Genomic DNA, 24,651 nt, shown 5'->3' on the forward strand with positions numbered 1-24,651 from the left:
TTGTACCTGTGTACTCGCACATATGTACAGTGTCTGTCTCTGCCATGTGTTCTGCAGTCAGATTAACAGGGGGGCATTCTTGTTGGCACACTTGAGTGTGACTCTGCACAGCGCCTCTATTGCCTTCCTGCTCCTCGCCCCGAGTGTCCTCAGAGATCACGGCTCACTCCTGCGGGACTCGTCTCATTAGTTCAGTAATTAAGATAAACGAGGTTTTAATTGCAGCAGTGATTTATGCTAATGATTGTGGGATTCAAGATGAGGATTTCTCCTCCCTCCTCCAATGAGAGGCCAGATCAGGGATTTGATGTGTACAAGCGATAACATCACGGCAGAGCTCTGCCTCCAATGTTGCAGATGTTATTTTTTGTTTGGATGATGGAGATTCAGGGGGCGGCTCTGGTGGTAAATCCCTGGCCCAGAGGGTGTTATGTGTCCCTTACTGGACCTCTGACCTACTGCTCTCATTATAAGCTCTTCCCATAACCTGATTCTGCTCTGTGCATTCTGTAGGTTTGCTACTAAACTTGTATAAAACGCTCCTAACTTGGATAATTAAATAAGGATTTAATTACATGCCCTCAGTGGTTGTTGCCCTAAACAAACAATAAACAGATAAACAAACATCGGTGAGGTGAAATTGATTTTATGACCAAATACTTATTGCAGATTCTGCTATAATTTTTCCTCGTGTTTCCTTTTTTTGTGACATCCACCATCCACATTTGCATTTAGTGCTTAATGATGTTGGCCCCCTGCGAATCTCTATTGTGATTTACAGGATAATTATCAAAGCCTAAAACTTAAAAGCAGCATTAACCATGTGTTGTGTGTCTGTAAAAACATTAACGCAAACAAGATAGGGAAAAATAGTTTCTTCTTCTTTAATACAGCAGTAATCATGTTGCCTTGGATTGCTGAGAGGCTTGCTGGACTGAAATTAAATCATGGGTCTAAGAGATTGTGAAGAGTCAGTGACAAATCCTCACTGATTACATACAAGTTATCGATACCCTGATGATAATTGCTGTTACCTAGTTTTTCTCCTGGTGCTGCAAGTATTCAGCCAAATATGTAAAATCGTATGGAATCAAAATGCACTGTCCCCGATCTGAATCTCCACATGGCCTGTGTGACAGAAATGGGATCTTCGAATTATCACCATTCAATTTTATTTAGTGAGTCGAATTTGGCCACTGCCAACATTATATCAGGTGATGGTTTTTACAGTTGTTCAAAATATTCCTGTTTGAAAAAAGTAAAATAGTTTTTGGCTCATGTTGGAAATTGGCTCATTAAGAAATGCAGGGAGGAGGATAGCAGAATAACTTGCCAGGTGTTCAGGTATCTCTTTTTAGCAGTAACCATATGGCGAGGGAATCAAATATCTGCTTGCTCAGTCTTGTTTCACTGGTTGCTATGACTCCAGTCGCTGTCGAGAATAATAAATGACCTTTTACTGTGACAGTCTTACACCATCGTGATCTGCATCGTGGCCCCAGTCCTCAAATGTTTTAGAACAATAAAATCACCTGATAGTAAGGGAGACATTTTTTTACAATAGGCAAATAGAATATAAAAGTCAATGGTAGGGTTGGTAAGTTGTTTTTGAAACACTTTGTATCTCCTTTGTTGAAATGCTCTTCACATCCTGATTACCAACAATAAAAAGCCAGTGTCTGTGGCCATCACAGGACTGTAAACAAGAGAAGTCATTTAATTCAGACAGAATGAAATGAAATGACCTGTCTGTCACTAACCGCCCTGACTGCCTGCATGGACCCTGCACGTGCATGACCAGAGTCCTCACAAGTCGGCGAGGTGTGTACAGCTGAGGCAGAGATGAGAGTCAGAAGTTACGGAGTCAGTCGGCTTCCAGCAGTTGTCAGGCAGTGCACGTTCAGGTGTTTTGGAGGTGTAGCTTTGATGAGAGGGCCGATGGGGGTGGGATGTATCAGTTGGATACTTCCAAAGTGTAGCCTGCTCTTGCTAGCTTTTTCCGGATTACCAACCCTAGCTTTGAGTGTTTTTCCAGACAAAACCAATTTCAGTGTGATGAGCTTGTATTCACATGTACAGGGCCTTGCACAAGCATTACACAGCTTTTGGCCAACAGCTCCAGCAACAAACGATCCTAAAACACTAGCCATTATTCACTCAAACCCATTCCCGAGCACAACCAAGGCAGACAGTCTCACTGCTACTAACAACCTCAGGGACTGACTGACACAAAGCCCAGGTGGACTCAGTCTGGCACAATGTCCACACAAAACACACTCACATGAGGATGTCTGCCTGCACACATATCTGGATGGATTTCCTCCAATTCAAACAGAGATGGAAGCAGGAAACAGGTAAAAGAAAAACGGAAAAAACTAATATATTTCTTCAGAAACATGAAAATAGCTTCTTTCCGGTCACCTTTACCTTTGTAAAAGGAGCTTGTCTATCTGAGATTGTATCGCGGAGTTAGAGGCCAACAAGTCTTGTCCAAGAGTATTACTGTCCATCAGGATAAGAGTTAAGCCGTTGTTTAAAGTTTGTGGCCTCTCTACTGTGCTGGAGTAATAGTGTAAGGACAAGCGGAAGGAAACTCAGCCCAGCTTCTTACTGAATAAAAGGACATCCTCCAAGCCGTTCATGTCAGCCTCTTGTTTATCAGTGTGTGCTTGTTTCTATCTCTTTTGTCACTTGGAAGCACAACTAATCCCATTTTAAGCCCTTTTCCATCTCTGTCCTTTTCTCCCCTTTTAGATGATTCTTCTTTACTCATTGCATCGCCTCAGTGTTGAAAAAAAAACTGCAGCAAAGAATCAGCCTGCATTGGATTTTAATTTGCATCAACTCGAGCAGAATAATTGTCTAAATTGATAAAAGATGATAACTTGATTTTTCAGTTGTATTTACTCCAAAATCCTGCAGTGGAATGAAGTTTGTCAGAGGCTGCGGATTGAGAGCACATATTACAACGGCATAGACACAGACAGTGTAGCCACAGGCAGCCACTGACTTCCATGGCCTTTGTCTGGGGTAGCATGTGAACACCCTGACTGCCACTGCCACAGAGTGAGACAGACAACTCCAGTGGCCCTCCTCCCTGCATACAGGTCAGACAGGTAGGGCCCCGTCATTTCCTGCCTGGATAGACCGATAAGTAGTAAAGGCGATTATTTCCCCTCGTCTGCCTCTCCAAACATATCTCTATCCTTCAGTAGTGCTGCACCCTGATGCTCTGATTCCACGCTGCGACTGCCTAACTCGTTTCAGCGGGTACGCCGTAATATGGACAAGGCTCACACCTGTTATTCTATGGGGAACTCTTATTGTGACTGCCACATCGCTGGGATTTCTCCTGGTTTTCAATTAGACGGTCCGAGGCTCTCGGGGGCCTGTTGCTATGTAATCTCTCAGAGAAAGCAGATTCATTCTGCGGCACAGTGATCACAATCCAAATGCTGGTCGAGTCTATAGCTGTTGTGTCCAGGCCTCACGGACTATGATTTACTGTATAAGACTTACTCTATAAGAGTCAGTAGTATTCCTCCATTTGATCTTTTATATCCTCTTTTGAATCTGCTTAATCCAAACGAATCATGGTTTCTTCAGTCAGCCAATGCTCCACATGGTCACAATCACTTAATGCTTCATACTATATACTCAAGCGGTCTTCACACATGACCTTCGGGTAAAATCTTGAGAATTGGCAACGGAGTTTACCCAGGGTTTGCCTTTCCCACATGCACAACACAGCGGGAGGTTTTCTGCACAGACGCGTTCTCAACAGCAACGAATCCTCTGCATTATTCAGTCAAGAGGTGGAGCAGCCGGGTGCAGCAGACAGAGGCAGGAAGTGTCAAATTAACTCTACAGCGGAGATCACATGATTTTCTTCACAACACACAGACACCGCTGTTAGAAAATAAAACCTCCATTCTACTCTTGGTCTCATTGTTTGATGTCCTTTTGAAAACACTTATTTATAGCAACATTACATTCCCAGCATATATATATTATCAATGTTATCTACAGGTAAGAGGGGGTCCTCCTCTATTTCTGTTTATTTGTGGAATAAAGGGGGTGCTGCTGCCTTTGAGAAATGTTATCGTTATAGCTATCTGCTTCTGAACAAGCACATTTCCAGATGTCAAACTCTATTTCCTCAGCTGCTGTCTTCCAGCCAGCTGCTGTGTGTACAGAGTGTACTAAAACAGATTTTGTATCATCTAACAAATTGCAAGAAAAATATCAGATAGAAGAGAAATCCCAAGTACGCTAGTCTACTTTCAGAGACACGAATTCTCACACATACACTGATCAGCCACAACACTACAACCGGCTTTTATGTTGTGGCTAATTGGTGTGTTTGTGAAAAGAGATAAGACCGTAAGACATCTTGAGCCCACAGATCAAAGCTTGTAATCAATGCAATCAATAGCTCTAAGTTTGATTGTTTTGCTCGAGACATGAAGATGGTCGATCGATATTTTTGTCTGTGACCAGGTAGAGAATCAGTGATCAACAGAGGCAGCTCTCAGATCTGTACTACAGTTTAAGAGCTGTAACAAGTGGCCTGTTACTCAGCGATAAGAGATTGTAAGATGCATGTTTGTGGCCAAAAGTATAAACCTTAAATAATTTCCCTGCTCATCATTGCATGTTTAGTTGCAGGTAGAGGTATGGCAGTTGCATCTATCCTGAGGGATCCAATCAAAATCTGTCAGCTCTACACATTTGTCCTCAAAGTGTCTTGAGATCTGATCGCTCAGACCACATATGGAGGTGGTCTGGGACACATATTACGGACGGTATACTCAGCTGATGTTTCTTACCTGCCACAGTTTCACAATGAATTAAGCGTATTTTGAAGCTTCTCAGTGTCCATAAGTTAATTGGATTGTGGCCACAATGTCAACACTGATCATCACATAATGAGTTTTTCAGGTAAAACTTTATTATTGCATAATAGAGCTGCAGGTTGGGCATTGAATCACTCAGCCCCTCCTGATGCACTCTCTCTCTCTTTCTCGACATACCCACACATACACACAAATTGACACATCTATGTACTCAAACTAGGAATCAGATGAGCATTAAGTAACTCATTTCCCACGCATACAAACAGACTCAACTAAAACAACTAATTTTCTAAAATCGTCCGACATCCTCTCTGACATGCTTGATGTTTTTTACTCAAGTCCCTGTAGTAACAGAGATAAGATAAATTAGTCTGAAAGTTAGAGGGAAAGTTAATTTCTCCTTCACTATTACATTAATATAATTTGTATCATAACTCAGCCTTCTGTTAATGCTGGGTTCTCACTGAACCTATATATTTGGGGTCAGCGTATTTTAAGTTTATGCAGTTTGCATCATCATCACCACAGTCTTTAAAGAAAAAGTCGACTTCTTCTGAAAAATGTTTCATGGATCCTGTGCGACGCTCCTTGCTTTAAAAACTCAAACATCATTTGTCACAAGGTAGATGTAGCCATGAAACACTTCTCCATTCCAAGCTCAACAGAAATATGGGGGGATCAACAGGAGCTGTTCTAGATGCAGCAGGATCAGCTGCTAGTCAAAGCTGAGGCAACGGGGCTCCTCAAAAACAGTGGAAACGTATCTAACTAGCTGCATCAAGCTGTTTGGTACCTGGGCGAAAAAGTTGCTTTCATCTGTCATACATTGTCTTGGAATATTTGTCCTTGAACCTCTTCTTTTTTTTGAAAAAAAAACTTCTGATGAAAGTAGTTCATTGAGTATTCATGAAATGCAGCTCGTCTGCCAATAGCAAGACGCCCACAGGGCCATTATCACTCCGCATCACACACACAAAAACACAAGCATATGCCCTGGTAGCTGTCACACACTGAAGGGTGTGTGTCAGTGCACAGATGAGCACGTGCACAGTGTGTGTGAAAAGCTTTTCATTTAGATTTAGAGAGAGTGAGAGAAGTTTGCTGACAATAACTTAACCCTCATCATCAACATGATTTGCCTGTAGGCGTGATCCTTAAAAGTGACACTAATTTGTGTACATTTATCAAAGTACACGAAATCTTAGCCCCAAGACTCTGAGCACTGGCTGGATGCCATATCACATTACAAGAATGTTCCAGCGCCCCCTTGGCGTTGTCACAAACTAGAGAAAACAGTTGTCACGAGCTTAGTCATGGTGATTACACTTGGAGAACTCCTTCTTCAGCTGTCCTCAAAAGCTCATTGCTCGGAGAAAAGTCATTGTCATCAACTTGTTGCATGTTCGATTGACTTCACCAGCTCAATTTCCTAGTTTCTCCTGTTCTGTCGGGCAATCCCGACAGAACAGGCTTAGTATTCTCTCTCATTTCTCGCCACTCTATTTTCCTTCTCTGTGTTTGCATTCACTGTTTTGCTCTTTGAAAGAAGAGAGAATCTCAATGAGGAAGCTTCTCACGGTAAATGTGCTTTCACTTCATTGTTCATGACGGAAGAATGAATGTGTTTGTCAATAGACGTGTTTTCTATAAGCTTTGGTAATAGTGAGGTTATTCAAAGTGGCAAATTATATGGATTATTTATTATCTTTCCTTGCACCACAATATTTTCTGAATGTGTGTGTGTGTGTGTGTGTGTGTGTGTGTGTGTGTGTGTGTGCAACCTGCAGTAGACAGAATCATGACACGGTTTCTCATTTTCCAGTCCAATACTGTCGGTAATGTGAGAGCATGGCTAATCCCCCTGGAGTCTCACATCATAGTATCAAACTCTGCCAGTTAGCACCACTTGCCCTCTGACACACACACTCACACCCACCCACACACACACTTTGCAATTTCAGAATTGAAATATCTGTCTATTGACACCTTAACACCGACACAAATATCATAGAGATTGTATATCTATTTGGTGTGTGTGTGTGTGTAGCAATTTTCACACCCTTGGGGTCTAATCGCAGTGTCCTGGCAGATCACTGGAGAACACTCTCTATCAGCAATTAGAATATGATTATATTTCTTCTCTCAGTGGGACCTGTGAGTCACTCTGTGTAATTTCAGTCAGTCTCTCTGGTAAAACGTGACACACAGCTAAGGTGGGTAGGTCAGTCAGTGGAAAGCCTCTTTAACGGATGTGTTAAACCAACAATCTGCTGTTGCACATGTATGTTGAAAGACGGGACAGTGTGTGTCTGTGTGTGTCTGTGTGTGTGTGTGTGTGTGTACACATGTCAGTCGTTGCTTGGCCAGGTGAGCACCAAGTTGTCCGGGTAAGGAGCGGCTGTTGGATAGATTGGCATTCTAGTCAGGCCACTGAAGCTGACAAACCAATTTAGAAGCATGATGCCCACACGGAGTGGGTCAGAGTCCCTGATGCACATTACCCCCCACCACAACCAATCATTATCAACAACAACCTCATGCCTGGCCCTCCAATCAGAGGAGAAAAGAGGAATGTTGCAATGAACGCTGTGTCAGCTTATTTTCATTGGTGCATGACACAAAATGGCTTTTTTCCCCCCCATGTTCAATCTTATGATGACACAGATGATACCTAATAAACAACTTGACCCTAGCAGTTACATTAAGGTTAATGCAGTGATTACCAAGTGTCATCATATTCCAAGAGAACATGTAATGCTATTAATCATCTTCTTGTTTCTTGGAGTGTCTGTGCCAACATGTCTGTATTATAATTATGTTTTTACGTTTTATGATGTTGAGATTATAAGTAATTTTAGAATATAGGACTAGATGGTGAATATCCCTTGTATGTTTGAAATTCTTCTGCACAATTTAAGTTACCATCTGCCATTAGATGTTAGAAGGTGTTAGCGGCCACCAGTGGATGTTAGGGTCATAACTTCCGTTGTGCACCTTAGCGTCATTAAGTGTTTTGGCCTTGTAATCAACGATACAGGCCGAAGTTGAGGGTACGCTGAGGCTAATGGTAAATTATTTACTGGCTTGTATGGCAGTACTATGAAAGCCATGTGTTGCCTGCTCAGTAGATCAGACATCATTACCTCCAAGCCCCTTTTTAACCTGAACACTATCCCATTTTAGAACATAGGACAAAATGGGGAATATCCCTTGTATGTTCTACTGCACTAATTAATGCCTTGATGAATTCATTCATTAATTCGCTCAATTGAATAGATAATGTAATGGACATAATCAGCAGTAGCAGTAACATTCTTGCCCCCTTCCCCTCTTTCCACCTTTTGGACTCAATCTAGTCTAATTACCCAAGGTCTCGACTCTCTCTGCCGGCCTGCCTCCTCTCCTCCTTCCCCCCCTCTGTGCTCTTTGTTCTGTTGTTGCCTCCTATCTATTCCAGGCTGTGGTAGTGGGCATAACAGAGCAGCGAGTATGGAACACAAGCAAGGGTTAATCTGTTGACCCTAGCCGCTGTGCACTGAAGACCTATCATCTGACCATGTTTCTCTGGAGTCAAGACCTCAGCTAATACTATAGACTCTCAGAAAGAGAGTGATTCCTAATTGGCGCACTTTGAAAAAAAGCAATATTTTTAATATTGTGACATGCACTGATAAGTGACTACATGCAGGAAAAAAATCTTTTAACATATTTAAGGTCATACTTAAGTCAGTCTTTACTATCTCATGTCGTAAAAAGAGATTGTATGTGCAGACAGTTACAAATCCATATCAGTGATGAAGACAATAATCACAGTAGAGGAAACCAAATCATGTGAATAACGTCTGACTTGCCTATTTCAAAAAGTTGCATTTACGATCTGAAAAACAGTGGTTGCTTTTGAGCATTTCAGAGAGAGACGCATGATCATTTTATGTCAGAAACAAAAAGCTGATTAGTTGATAATAGGACGTCGGTGGATGTAGTCCTCAAAAAGAAATTAGCTTAGCGTTGAAAGCTCCGTTTTGTCAGATACTAAATTAAATAACACCTCGACCTGTAACTGATGTTTCTACTCTGTGCATCTTTAATAATCTCTAAATGACAAGATTGAACCAAAGCCTAAAAATGTTAATTTTTTCAGCCAAATTTATGATTTATGTTACTAACATTTATATAATTTATTTCTAAACCTGTTGTGATTTAACTAAATGCTTATAGATAGACAGCAATAAAAAATACTTGGCAGACAAAGCATCAGTGGTAAATTAATTTAAAAAGCCACAAAAGTAAATTAAGTTAAATCATTTATTTTGCAGTGGACAAGTGTGGACAACAGCATGTGTTTTTTTTAAATGATATCCATTCTCTATATTTATTACAAGACTTCCATTTCCTGGCATGTCTACTACAGTGTGGTTCTTACTTTATCTTAAAAACACAACACTCCCGGTCTCTTCAATCAATCAGTCAACTAGGTGCTTGTGGTGTATTGTGTGTATATTTTGTCTTCAATCTATTTTTATCTAGACATTGAATGACTTCAATAGGCATGTTTTCTCTTTTTCATCCTGACATTATCCTTTTTATCATACACCAGTTGTAATGCTCTCAGCTGGTCAGAGCAGAGCTTTCAGGTGGACTTGAATATCAGGAGTCTTCTCATTCAGTCCTGTCTGCTCCATTGTTTGCCTTTCACTGAGCAGATTGCTTTGATAGTGTTAAAATGCATGAACTGCTATACTGTCAGAAGATTGCACAGCGGCCGCTTCAGGTCTCAGGCAACACATGTGGCACAGACCAGGAATAGGAATGAAAATGGCAGTTGGGTGTGTTTTCGTTAGTTGTCTCCATCTGCTGGGTGTAATTAGCAGGCAACTGCCACATGATGCCTAAAAGAGAGCGGGAGAGAGAGCGTGTCAAAGAAGAGTGGAGGAGAGGTGAGAAAGTTAACAAGTAGGACAGTAATTTGAAAAGGAAGTGGGGGAATTAGAAATGTATATGAGTTTAGGACTCAAGTGGGTCTCAGTCTAATATTTTAACCTGTATAATTAAAGTGAATAGAGAACATCAGGCACACTTAAACTTGTTAATGAGAACAGTGCAGCGTTTATAATTTGAAATGCTCGTCTTTGAAGAAGTGCACAGACTATAGCAAAGTTAATGCAATCCATCAGCCCATGTGAAGCGATGTAGTGCAGGAGAAATGTGCAGTCTGGCAACACAGCAGTCAGTCTTGTATGCACTCGCATTGTCTTGAGTTTTAAACACATGGTTGCAAGAATCTGAATTTAGGGTTTAATGAGGCTGTTTTATCAACTGAATTTTAAAGAGATTAATTAATGATTCTCAATCAATCAAATCATTGATTTGTATAACCCCTAATCATTAAATAAAATTTGACTCATAGGGCTTAACAAGATGTTACATCCTCTGCCCTTAACCCTCGGCAAGAGAAACTACAAAAAACTACCAAAAGAGAGAGTAATATGTATTTATGAGACATTAAAGGGATGAAGAGGAAGAGGAGGAAAGACAAGCTCCTAACTATAAGCTTAATCAAAAAGGAAGGTTTTAGGCTGACTCTAAAATGTAGAGGGGGGGTCTGCTTTTTGAACAGAAACTGGGAGATGACTCCACAGGAGAAGAGCTTGATAGATAGATACATGACATATATCCATCTCCCTAAAATACCTTTGGCTTTTATCTACTTATTATTACTCAGATATTACAAAGGAAAATGCACTTCTTTTGTATATACACTGTTTCATAATTTGAGTTTCTCCTCCCACTTGTAAAAACTCAGGAGGATGTCAGAATGAGCCCATTTGAGAACACAACAGGAGATCCTCTGCAGGATTCACCACCAGCGAGTGGTGTGTTGATGACCCTTCAAAACAAATTACATATGAAAAAAAGAAAAAACAGTACAAATATCTTAAACAGCTCTGCCTGCTGCACCACCCCTCACATGAACGCTGCTGAGATTTGTGGTGTTGTGAACGCGTCTGAGAAGGGCGTCTCCTACTGCGTTGTTCATGTGTGAAAAGGCAAACTCCGGAGAATGTCCGGACCCAATTGACATGAGTTCATGTCTGAAAAAAGCTTTTGTTTCTTTTTAACAATTGTCTTCTTCATTGCCTTTATTGCAATATTAGCACACACTATTTTTAGTCAAATTTTGCACAATATTATAGCAGAATAACATAAACCATCAGCAGAAGTTAAAAAGGAGTTTTGTGCTGTCTGTGTGCTTACACATATACACAATACAAACAAGTGTCTATTCATAAAACACATAAAACTTTGCTCAAAAGCCCTACTGGTCCTCAAAAGCTTCACAGAGTAATGAACTGATGTGTATGTTGTTCTTGGGATTTGTATCATACTCATAATCACTGAGAGTGTCATCTTGAACTGAACTGGAATTAACACTTATACAATACAACATATGTTCAGTGGATGTGAATAAACAGTGACTCTGACCCTAACATCCCCTAAAGAAGTTGAGTGGGAGGAGGTAGCTGATGAAGAAGTGGAAGCAGTGGAAGGTGAGTGTGGACAGGTTGGAGGTGGTGGGTCAGCCTAAGGCAGGTAGAGAGACAAAAGAAAGCACAGCAAAAGCCCAATCCATATTGCATGAAACAGAGACATGCACATTGCTCATCCACCGCCTTCCTCTCCAGCCGCACCTCGCTGCATCCCAGAGGTTGTGCTGAATTATCCACCACGCCAGTTTCTTTTGTCCCTCTGACTTTCTTATCTCTGTTTCTCTCTCTCTCTCCATCTATCCATTCAGGGAACACCAACAGCGTTTTTGCCCTGGACTACATCAGCGGCTCTCTGACAGTGAACGGCCAGCTGGACAGAGAAAACCCACTCTACTCAGCAGGATTCACTCTCACTGTCAAGGTGAGCCTCTGAATGTGAGGCGGGGGGGGGGGGGGGGGTGGAGGGACTGTCACAACCCAGACAAGCAATCGAAAATCTGTTTCGCCAGTGGATCAAGAGAGAGCTTTGATATGATAGTGTATTAAATCAATGCACTTTCTGCCTCAAAGGACCTGCTAAATGCAATACTTTGCCCTTGCTTGTACTAAACATATCACATAAAAGTCTTTGACGATACACACTGTTCCAATTAAGAAAGATTTCAAGGTCAGTACAACACTGATTAAATACTATTTAAATAATATTAAATGTGTCTATAGATGTTGTGTCAATATGCCTTCACACAAATATGTCCCAGTTTAAGTATGTTAACTGGGCTTCTCAGTGAAGGCATTTGTGTTTCTGATTCTATGATAATGTCCCATTTAGAGGCCTGTGTTCAGTTAACTGTCAGCAGCCAGGGAGGACAGAGGGAGCGGAGGAGGACAAGATAAAGGAAAAGGATTTACAGTGCTCTTCATTGCTTAGGGCTCCTTTGTTCTTCCCTCTGGTTCTTTCTTTTTGTCTGTCTGGAGCAGGTGCAGTCTCCAAATCCCTCTGTCCCTCCACTGAGCCTAACATCTATCTCACTTGGCTTTTTAGCATGTCAGTCCTGGGCTCTCACCCTCAATCTCTCCCCACCCACAGATCTTCCCACCTTGTCCACTCTGCCACTTTCTCTTTTGCCGTCATTTCTTCTCTTTCAGTGTCGCACACCGAGTGGCTCCCACCAGGTGTGAGAGGGTGCGTGAAATGAAAGTGGAAGGATCTGCGATCAAATGAGCACCTTTTGCTGTGTAACTGTAATGTTACATGGATTTTGATGGCTTGTCTAGTCAAATCTTTTGCACCTGCACTGGACAATAAATGGCCTTAAAGAGCAGCTAATGGCCTCACTAGCACTCATGTGTTTCCTCATTCAGCTGCTATTAATGCTAATAAAAAGCAGGTTGCATGACATTTTTATGAAAGCGTGCTGAGATACAGCTGGCTCTGAGGTTTAATACAAAAGAGATTCTGCCTTACATATCCCAGCCTCACTCTATCTTCTTAATTGAAATCAATAATTACATAGAAAAAAGGTAGAATAAGTGAAAGTGCTGAAAACGAAAAAATGTCGCCCAAAAATGTATTTATAAGATATGGATTTTTCTTTTTTCCTCTACATTTTCTCTGCCTCTCTCTACTTGTGCTTTCTTAGGTGGTGCTGCTATTGATTGCGGTGTGCCATAGTAATACAACAAATTTCTCAACTTCAGGCAGCTTAGATAGTGCTGAGCATATGGAGGTCGCGGTCAAATGATTCAGTGGAATCGGGACGGGAGAGGCTAAACTTCCTTGATTACCCAGGCAGAGGCATGTTGTAGCTGCCTCTTCTCTTACTGCTTGTGACACCACTCTATCAATAAAAGGGACCACACCTGCCCAGTCCTACCTCTGTCTCATTTTTTCATTTTACACCCCTTACATCTTTGATACTCTGGCAGCCAGAGACCGAGTGTGTGTGTGTGTGTGTGTGTGTGTGTGTGTGTGTGTGTGTGTGTGTGTGTGTGCGATTGTGTCTTCTAAATGCGACTCCTTTCTCCTAAATCTCATTGTGTGTGCGTGCGTGTGCATGTGTGGATGTACATTTTCTCGCCCCCTTTTTTGGCGTCACTTTGAGCCTATTTCTATGATTGCTTTGAGTCCGTCTTTCCACCTATTGATCCAATAAATGAACAGCTGTAAATACCTGGCTGAGATTGCTTGGTGACCACCTCCATCCAAAATGACATTTTCAGTGCAATCAAATGCATCTCATGTCTCTCTCTCTCTCTCTCTCTCTCTCTCTCTCTCAATCTCTCTCCCTCTACGATTGCCGCTCCCCGTCCCTTGCTCACTATAAGGCCACAGAGTTGAAAGAAGATCGCAGTCCATCAGATGCAACAGTGATGACCACCTTCACCATTCTGCTAATTGACAAGAATGACAATGCCCCAAAGTTCAACAGCTCCGAGTATCGAGTCCGCATCACTGAGTTGGCCCAGGTCGGCTTCGCCCTGCCCCTCTTCATCCAGGCTGAAGATAAGGATGAGGTGAGTCGCTCACATGATGGAAGTCACAGTTAACAGCAGTCACAACATTTCTCGACAGGATAATGCTCTTATTCAGATATGGCTGCAGTTCAACTATGCTGTATCTGATCAACATCAGATACAGCATAGTTGAACTGCAGCCATATCTGAATAAGAGCATTATGTATTCTGTGTTTTGTCCCCCTCAGCCTGCTAGTGTTGCAGCTTTGCTCCTCTGTACCAGATTCACTTCACTGCATATAAAAGTGAAAATTAATTAATTTTGGTTGTGAATATAAATGCAGAGGTTATGAGAACATAAAGATTCACAAAATATTCAGCCTGTAGCTTCTCATTTTTATCCAGTGCTTAAACCTCAAACCAGTACCCACCACCATGTCTGTAATTAACATTAATACTCTTATTATTTTATTAAATATCTTATTTCTTTAAGTAATGTAAATTAAATTAAACTTCTGATTAAGGTGCTCTCTGCAGCCTGTGTCCATTGTCCGACAAAGACAATTTGAGGGAAGACTGCACTCTTTAAATCAAAGTCTTCGAAGTTCCCACAACTCCAGCAGTTATACATCTTCTCTATTGCGGATCGTATTATATATCAGGAGTCATATTCTCATGTTAAACTTTGATTTATATTCTATCAATCTTTAAGATAAAAGTAATAGTTTTGAGCAATGACGTTTTGATATAGTTGATGGTGAAATACAGTATAAGGTAGTATACAGCTGTTATTTCAGTGCATCAGATTAATATTTAATTGATCAGCCTAAATACAAATTAGGGTAGTTTTGCATGAATTAACAACGGGATGTTTGTGACTAAGGAGGTACAGAGGCAAACAGCTGGGTGTGACACAAGACACTTTTCACTCTTAATTTGATCTTTAAACAAAGTCAGCTCAGACTGCTACATGTTAGTTGTTGGGATGTTTTTGTCTGTAGGTTCACAATCATCTTGTCTATAAATGCAGCAGCTAAAAAGAACCTCAGGATGAAACTGCTTACATGGCAGCTGTGTGTGTGTGTGTGTGTGTGTGTGTGTGTGTGTGTGTGTGTGTGTGTGTGTGTGTGTGTGTGTGTGTGTGTGTGTGTGTGTGTGTGAGGACCGTCAGCAACGGTGTACAACAGTATGTCACTTCCCATTAGCTGGATCTATCAACCTAATGTGGTGACACACCGTCACACTCCCCAACACACACACGCAACTCAAACACTTTTTCACTTGACGCTTGCTCTGCCATCCTGTCTCTCACTTTCTCTTTCTCTCCTTCTCCTCCTATGCGCACATGCCCGCTCCCACCAGTGCATTGGACTCGACTACAATTTAATTTGCGCTGGAAGAGATGGGATAGAGCATCAAATTATACCTAACGAGGAAAATCAATCACCAAGGGTGTAGATAAGACGAAAGCTAGTCAACTCTGATTGATTTAGGCACAGTAGCTGCCGGGGTGGAATTTGACAGATAACTGCAAGTCAAGTGGATAGAGAAAAGGGTGGAGAGTAAAGCGAGAAAGGCATGAGGAGAGGAGAGGAGCAGAAAGTAGCTTGCATCGAAGCAAAGCCAAAAGTCAGAATAATTGGTGGAGCAGGAAGAAACTGCGAGATGAGCAGACAGAAGAGAAAGAAAGCACTTGAAGGAGCGATAGCAGGAGCATTTAGCGGCAAGTCTGTTTATTCATTCCGAGGACGGCGTGTTGCCGGCAGACAGGGGAGTGCTGCGAGCGTGTCGCTGCATGCAGGTGGGCTGAGGACTCCGACACCTGGCATGTGATTAGAGGTCCCTCTGTAGGTTAGCACCCAGCATTTTACCACTACCACTCAGTCCGGAAAGGTACCCAGTCACCTAACATTCCAGCATCTCCAGCTAAGAGAGCTCATCACAAAACTAGATTCACCGATATGCTGCATTAGAAATCCCTCCTTCTGTGCTATTAGTAACCACAGCTTTCTGCTCATTGAAAGCAAAATACCTTTAAAAAAAAGCTGACTATGTCAAATACAGTGTCCTCAAATTGTGCGCATAGACATAGAAATTGCCTGTTCTCCCCCAGTCTTGCATTTTAAGACGGCTGCCATATAGAGAATACATCCATTCCAAAGAGCAAAATCCATGAGACGTTTTTTTTTTTTTTTTGTCTTGCAGTTTTGTATTGCTGTTTTGATCCTTTAAAACCTGCATGTCAGTGCCAGTACACACTCATTCACACTCCGCTACACCTGTGCTGTAATCTCACTTTTTCCAAGTGTGAGGGATTATAGGCAGACGTTTCATTTTTTAGACGATGACACAAGTGGTAGTTAACTCTCTCTCTCTGTCTGTCTGTCGCTGCCTTCATATTCCCTTCTGCTCGGCTAGGATCTTAAAAAACTTTTGCTGCGGGAACTTGTCACTAAACTTTGTGGCAGTTGCATCTGACAGGGTGCTTTTATTGGGGGCTTCTAAAGGCAGGAGCAAATGGACAGGCAATTACGTTTATGGGCAGTTTGAGGTGACATCCCTGCATATTGGATGGTCTTTTAAATAGGAGTCATCAGCCACAATGGTTCTCCCAGAGATGAAAACAAAAACAAGGGGGCTATTTCAACCACCAGCATAATGCCAATCAGCCACCGCACCCGTCTTCCTCTCTCTGCCACAGTGGCTGCGTGATTGGCCGCCCCGCAGCTTTATATATTGAGACAGGAAGCATCTAGAGCAGTTTTCTCAGCAAAAGACAGCTACAGGCTTTTCAGAGCTGTAATGTCATTTTGACCCTCACTTCGTTTATATTTACTCATCATGCCTGTGCACTTGAGGATTTCTCTGTGAAAGAGAATTGAAAGATAGAAGAGGTTTGTCGATGCTCCTGTTTTTGATATAACCACTGATCAAACAATAGATGTACCTGACCATACAGTCACACGTAATACAGAACATGACTTCTTGCTCACATAATATAAGATTGTTTTGGCAACAAATAGTATAGGACACTACACAAAACCCAGACGTTTGTATCTGTACTGAGGTAGATAGTCATGGTTGTCATCTGGGATCACATTAGCTCCTCTTTTCCTCCCATAAAACACACACCACCATAATTAAATCATATATTTTCAACCTTTCTTCACCGCTAATCATCCCAGTTGGACGTACTGTGTACATCTCTGTGGGCAGTCCATCGGGATTCGCTTCATGTTGCAGAAATGTCGATTTACATATTGTGGGTGCAGCATAGGGTTTATGAGGTGGAGATAAAGAAGAATTCAAATGAGGAGATGATACGAGGCCATAAATTGATTCTTACATCTGTTTTGCTGTCTAACCATGTCATATACATTTTCAGCACACATTTTAACACATACCACAAATTTTTATGTTTTTGTTTTTTTGCCTTTTCTCTTCTTCCTTCCCTGCAATGTGCCGCTCAGCAGATCACATGTGTAGTGATATCTGAAACATCTCTATAAGGTTTTGCTTCAACACCTCCAGTAACAGACTTTTGCCAGCAAATTAATACACACAGAAACAGAAGTATGGGATTTATAATAACCAAGGGCCCATCCGTCATGTACTGAACCCTGCGGATTTATTGGCATGGATGTGTGTGTATAGCACTCTGAAAGTTAAAGTGCCACTTTGTAAACAGCTCTGACCTCTGACACTTATTCTGAATGACAGACAGACAAGGGAAAGGAAACAGTGTTTGGGGGATGTGCAGAAAGATATTGAAGGACGGGAGAAGTCTTGCGAAAAAGATGCAGAGATAGAAACCAAACATCTTGCTCATAACTGATAAGAGTGAATGGAGCTTTTGGTGCAAATCAGGGGTTTGGTGTCGTGTCAGCTCTGACTTTCTGTGTATTTTTACAGTCTCTCTACCTCTGTCATGAATTGTGAGCTTTGTCTTAAAAGGATGTTAACTTCCATGGATATTCTGTAGCATAAATTGTATCGTCTATATTCATCACTAGTACTTTAGACGCAGAATATATATTGCACACTGCACTTGTTCTCTCTCAACAGCTACTTTTCTCTCTGTCTTATCCTTCCTGCGGCAGGGGGTGAACAGCATGTTCCAGGTGTTTCTGACAGGAAACAATTCGGAGTACTTCACCATCTCCCCCACAGCGGTGCAGGGGCGTGCCGACATCAGGATGAGGGTGGCCATGCAGCTGGACTATGAACGGATTCGCAGATACAGCTTCTCTGTGAGTTTCAAACTGCGATCATCTTTCAACTCTGTGTCATTGTGTTCTCATAGTGTGCATTTGAACATTAACATGACAGGGAATGCAGTCCCTGTCACTCAGCAACGAATCACAAGGTGTGATTAGTGAAATCAAATATTCTCTCTCGGACATTCTCTGGAGTATAACCTGCCAGCCCTCGTGTAAAATGTCCCACTGAGCCCATGTTAAAAAAGAGGAGCATAATGTCCGGAGAACTCATCACAAAAGAGGTGCCGTAACATGGACGACACTGACGATGAGGTCACCTTGCAACACAATGTCGAGACAACAAGATTCAAGAGCTTTTGGTGATAAGAACCAATGCCAATGTTAAACTAAAATGTATGATTTCCGCCAGCGGATTTATACGCTATGTCCCTCCTCCACCCTTCACCTAAATGTTCCGGACATTTAGCTGTTGTTGTGAATGTGACTGACTCAGACAATCGCCTGCTGCTCTGTCCATATGTGAAAGGCAAAATCCGGACAAATCCTGAATAATTGGGTCTGTTTATGTCTGGAAATGGTTTAAGAAAAGGAGATTTCCCTTCGATGACCAAACATTGAGTTATTGAAGACAAAGCAGCTATAGTGTCCTTCCGTGTGACTGCCCTTGAATGAATTGTGGACCTGATTTCCAATCATCAAGACTGAATGTTTCTTGCTACTTGTTTTTGTTTGGACACAACGCTCATTCAGACTGTAGCTGTATCACTTTCTCAACACTGCACATTTGTTTGAACAGTGAAATTGGTATTTTGTCACCTCAATTTACCTCTGAGTGGTTTACAGAACCAGAGCGGGCCATGATTAGTATAATCCAAGATCTCCAAAGCTACTTCTTTGATAGAATAACAAATTGTTCCAGATTTTAGGATGCCAGCCAATAATGTGAAATCTTTCTTAAACATAAACCAGTATTTTACATATGTTGTCTTCTCTTGGACTGAGTAGTAATATCTGAAGCTATAAGTAAATCTTAATTACCTCCACCAAGGAGGTCATGTTTTCACCCTTGTACAGTTGTTTGTTTGGTGTGTTTGTTTGTTTGTTAGAAGCATTAGACATAAACTAACTGCAGCATGTGTCAAGGAAAAAATAATTTTGGTGCATATCAGGATCAGAGGGCAGATCCTGGATTATTTGTTTCACTTTAATCAACATTGCAAGGTGTTTTCTAACAATTTTTAATTAATGGATCATGATGAAAAACATCAGGCATGTTTATGGGACTGAAATGTAAGTGTGCTATTTGGTGCAGATCAAAAGATTTCTAGTGACTTTAAATTTGGTTTCATATGGGGACTGTTGGGCCTTGGTGGGGGTATGTGCTGCACTCTGTCATTCTATTGTTGTCTCTCCTCAGCTCTATGCCAATGAGTCCATGTCTGACCATGTGGGATTTGCCCGCATCTTCATTGAGATAATCAATGAGAATGATAACCGGCCCATCTTCAGCAAACCACTGTACAACATCAGCCTTCCTGAAAACACGCCTCCCGGTACCTCACTGTTACGAATCCTGGTGAGTAACATAGAAAACCACTGTGCAGTGTTTCCACAGTCGAGTGTGATAAATTACTCGCAGGGTGGTTTCTTGTGATTTATTTGCAAAGAGAAATTTAAATGAAATCCAAAGAGAGCACAATAACGCCTGACTTGCACTACTTACATTTAAAGGACTTGTTTTATTATGCCTACACTCCAGTGACACCCAGTTTTCCGGTTGTCTGTCCGTCTGTGCGTCCCATTTTTGTGATCGTGATGTCTCAAGAATGCCTCGAGGGAATTTCTTCAAATTTGGTACAAACATTCACTTGGACTCATGGATGAACTGATTCAATTTTGGTGGTCAATGATCACGGTGGCCTCACAAAGTATGGTTAGTTTTATTTTGAAGGTGATATGTTAAGATCATCTTGAGGTAATTTCTTGAACTTTTGATCAGTTGTCACTTGGACTCGCAGATGAACTGATTAGATTTCAGAGGTCAAAGGTAAAGGTCACGGTGATGAATCTGGGAACAGAAGTAATGTAGATGGAAACTGCACTGGCTGCCGGATGCATTCAACCACAGGCCGGTATTTTTGTTAGGAATGAAATCTTGGTGTGTTTGCGTGCCCCATGTGACCCGGCACTCTCTTGAGACTTTACCATATGAGTTGTGATTTATGGTGACTCAAGCTAAGGTGCCTCAAAAAAAAGCACAAATAAACAGAAGAAAAACTCATTCACAGATTGTATTGGGTCAAAGTTGGTGATTACTCTCAAATTGCAGCTCATAGCTCACATATGAGGTTTCATACACTTCAACTTATTTGCTAGTCGAATTATAGAATTACAGAACTATCAGTTCAAATTGGATCATGTTATTATCAGAGAAATCTTAAAAGGTCTTGCTTTTTAGGATGGATTAATATCACATCTGTAAATTATAATGACGTGACCGACTCCATTAAAACGAAGGTTTAGGAATTATTTTCAAAAGAATATTGTAGATTAATCACCTCCAGCAGTGTTAGTCTTTGTTTAGTTTCTCACGGTTAACGTGTGTCTGAGGTCACTCCTCATCCTCTTCACCATCCAGTCGCCCTCAGTAGCCGTCCTGAGCAGCAGTCTCTTCTCTAACTAGATCAGAAAAATTCTCCGAACATTTTTCTATAACTGTGAATTATTATTCATTACTTGTCATTCCTGTGACAGAACACCTACAATCCACTAGATACAAGTGCAAAAAGCACAGTGTGAAAATCAATAGTGTTTATAGACTGGGTGCTCATGAAATGGAGATTGCAGGGCAGTCTAATACCCGATAAGACCAGGCTGATGTTGGCCTCGTGCAGGAGCGTGCAGCCTGCCGTGGAATCCTGATTGCTGAATGTAGCGAGAGAATTGGCTGTAAATAGAATGAAATGCTACGGCACACAGTGAGAACTGCACTGGCATGGATGTCAGCACTCGTAGATTATACAATGTTAGATCAGTGTTTAGATATTCTGACCTGGCCAGACATGCACTCATGTGCACACACACACACACACACACACACACACACACACACACACACACACACACACACACACACACAAGCCCTATGTGATGCCGCTGGAGACAAAATGCAGATTAAACAGATATTTCCCACACTAAGCTCTCAGTTTGGCTCTGGGGCTGAGAATTTGAAATAAACACACACTCATACACAGCCACAGACACAGTGGTGTCTCTGTGGCTTCAGAGGATATTACAGTGACTTACATTGATTTCTTGGAGACTTATTCTACCCTTAACCATAGGTACTACCTGCCTAACCTTATCTTAACCTAAACCTAAAACTTTAACCCAACCTTAAAACATGTCTTCAACTTAAAATTTTATCATTTACGTTTTAGGGACTTGTTCTTTCCCCCATAAGGAAGACAATGTCGCATAATGTGACTTTGTAAGCAGATTTAGGTCCCCACAACATGAGTAATGCCTGGACCACACACACACACAAGCCCTATGAGATGCCACTGGAGACAAAATACAGATTAAACAGACGTTCCCACAATAATTGTGTTTGGATCTGGGGCTGAGAAAATTGAAATGAATACATGCACACTCACGCACAGATATACACACACTCACACCGGCAAGGTCAACACAAGGCTAAAACCAGACAAAGTCATTGGTCATTGCTGGCCTTTATCCATTTGTTATCCCATAAGATTATTTATTATATATATGTGTCCGGTGTGTGTGTTTTCAGTAATGTGTTTGCACAGACTTGTTTACCTATGTGGGTCTGTCATAATTTAGTTCATTAGTAATTTAGACTGTAAGTTACAAGGTTTGTTATCCAATGACAATAGGTGGTAGATTGTTTATTTATCTGCTGGAGTCTGATCAAACAAGCTGCGGCCGCTTCACTCATTTTTGTGTGGATAATGAGTAATTTATTTTAGAAAAGGTATTGCATCTGTGCACAAAGTTAGTAAAGTCTGTAGTGAAGCATAGAAAGAAGTCAACTGCTGCTTCAAAGTGTTCATGCAGAAAGGAGGGCCGAGGAAAGAAATGATGAAGGGGGTGTTGTCAGTGATCAGTCATACTTCTTTATATGAAATCACCTGTTCTGGCTACATCTTAAAGTATAGAGTGCGTAAATGTAAAACTGTTCTTGATCACATTCAGCGAGCACCTTTCAACCCGCTCCTGTGAGTCAGCACCAGGTAAAAAGGAAAATTAACCTGTCCGTCACCCAGCCGATAAGGACAAATTATGTCACTTGCCAAGAGCAGAAGAGCATGTTGAGCTCAAGTATTAATTGTGATAAAGTCAATGAGGCCCCTAATGACTGGTTCTGTTATTATAGGGCTTACATTTCTACTTACCTCAAGCTCACTTTATTCTTTACTTTATATTACAGCTTCCAGTGCCTGTGCTTTTTAATTTGATTTGTCAAATGACAGGCACCTTTTCATTCCACTGACACTATGTTCCTGTCTCACTGTTTCACTCTTCCACAAGTTCCAACTGTCTGCTTGTCTAACTGCAGTGAACAGGGCAGTACACCATAAGGAGACGAGCCTCTCTGTGCTCTCTGTCAGATGTGAGGTGGTCAGATTACGCTGTAGTACGAAAAGGGAGGACAACTCTTTTATTCTTATTTCTCACTGTGGACTGGCCTGCCCTCCTCAATAAACAACACACACACACACACACACACACACACACACACACACACACACACACACATTAAAGGAATATTGGACCTTTTTTGAAAATATTGTCATTTGCTTTTTTGCCCAGAGTTACATTAGAAGATTGATATCAGTTGTCATGTTGGTGCATTAACCATGACACTAAAGCGGAAAAAGTTAAGAACGCCTCCCTGCACCTAAAGCTAATGCTTGTAAAATTCCCTGTGAAACTACAACTTGGGGCTTTGACTTTGTGTTAAGAGAGCTGCTTTTGATGTGCTGTTACTGTAGAAGGGTTTCTTCCTATCTCTGGACAGAGCTTAGCTGTCTGTTTAGCCCTGCTTCCATTCTTTAGTGAATCAATCTTCACGTCAGCCCTCAGACAGAAAGGGATTCAAAATCTTTCCCAAATTGTGAAATTGTTACTTGAATTAGTGTTGAAGGTCTTTATGTTCTTCGTGATTTTTAAGCAGCATGGATATCGAGATCATTACTGATGTTGTTACTGGTGACAGTTTGAGACAATACCATCATGGAAAATAGGTTGGCCATACTGAAAAGAGAGTTTTGCATAGGGGCACAATGACAATGCAGAGAGGAAACAGGGAGGATAAAAAACATAGCAGTTCATAAAACACAACATGTTTCATGAAAGAAAATGTTGTGTTTTGTGAAATGTCGTCATGTTTCTTTGAAATGTTTTGTGAAATGTCATATTGGGTAAAGTATTGTTGTGTTTGACCCTCAGTGCCACGATATAGAGGTTCATTTCCTAGATCTTGATACATTTTTGTTTTCTAAGAATTTATCCATGCAGTGAATGAATAACGTGGAGGAGGTGGTTTGGATGTAAAGATGTTTATATAATACTTTATACCTATGCTAATTGAAATTATACTTGTTGGTTCCCGGTTGTTTTTAGAAAACGCCAAACAAGCAATCTGATAATGCAATTGAAATGCTTTGTTTGGGTAAATATTCATAGCTCATCTGATCAGAGCTTATGTACAATGTTAGTCAATGCATTACTCAGTGCCGGCTCCTGCATCCCTGTAGACACTGCTTAACATACAAGTACACACACGTATACACACGAACACACAGAGGCTGTTGCTGTTTAATATTTATGGTCCGCAGCATTACTTATCATTATAAATATTTATTGTGATTTACTCTTTTGTCTGGGTCCTTTTCGCTTCAACTCTCTCTTTCTGTCTCTTCCTTACCCTGGAGACTTTAGACACAAGCAGCTGCTCGTATCAGTGGAATCACTCTGATTTTCTCTCTTTGGCTCTCAGAAAATTTGTCTTCTTTCATTTCTTATTTATAGTATGCCCTCGGTTATTGTTGTTTTTCCCCTTTTGTCTGTTTTACCATTAGATAGCTAATGGTTTTCAGGTGTTGCATTGATTCACTCCGTGGTTACCCGTCTGTTTCTGCTCAGATTAAACTCTCACTACCCATCAGACTCTACATTAGGGGATATGTATGTTTAGGATGCACGCAGTTTTAATAATACACTTTCCTTTTACTTATACCATTCTACTCAAAGTTGATTTTACTTCAATGAAATATGTCAGATTCAACATTGTTCTTGGTTTTGGGTCTGTGTCTCCTACTGGTGCCGTGCTGTGTGTTTTATGGGCCCGATGCAGATGCAGTATGTTTGAGAGCTAAGGCACAATGATAAATGCTTACAGCAGAAGGCTATAAATTACAGAGTGGAGGATGTTTTGCTCCCGCCACTGTTTAGACAGGGGTAATAGTCACAACAGTAATTATAATTCATTATTGTAATTAAAGGGGTGAGGACCAGCTCTCTCCTTCTCACTAGTGGTAGCTCACACAGAATCATTGTTAATAATGCGGGGCTTATCATGAGGGTTTTGACATTGTGAGACGG

General features: G+C 41.3%; 1 protein-coding gene across 2 annotated transcripts in view; it reads left to right on the top strand.

Annotated features, from left to right (window-relative positions):
• The window catches only part of cdh23 (cadherin-related 23), a 157,549-nt gene that overhangs the window by 72,305 nt on the left and 60,593 nt on the right, over positions 1 to 24,651 (top strand). For both annotated transcript variants that reach the window (XM_034608223.1, XM_034608225.1), the window contains exons 10-13: positions 11,653 to 11,765; positions 13,670 to 13,858; positions 17,899 to 18,048; positions 19,436 to 19,594. In XM_034608223.1, the coding sequence (XP_034464114.1) occupies positions 11,653 to 11,765; positions 13,670 to 13,858; positions 17,899 to 18,048; positions 19,436 to 19,594 (611 nt within the window). The remainder of the gene's footprint in view (positions 1 to 11,652; positions 11,766 to 13,669; positions 13,859 to 17,898; positions 18,049 to 19,435; positions 19,595 to 24,651) is intronic.

The sequence above is a fragment of the Hippoglossus hippoglossus genome, chromosome 15 (assembly GCF_009819705.1).
Source record: "Hippoglossus hippoglossus isolate fHipHip1 chromosome 15, fHipHip1.pri, whole genome shotgun sequence".
NCBI classification, from domain to species: Eukaryota; Metazoa; Chordata; class Actinopteri; order Pleuronectiformes; family Pleuronectidae; genus Hippoglossus; species Hippoglossus hippoglossus.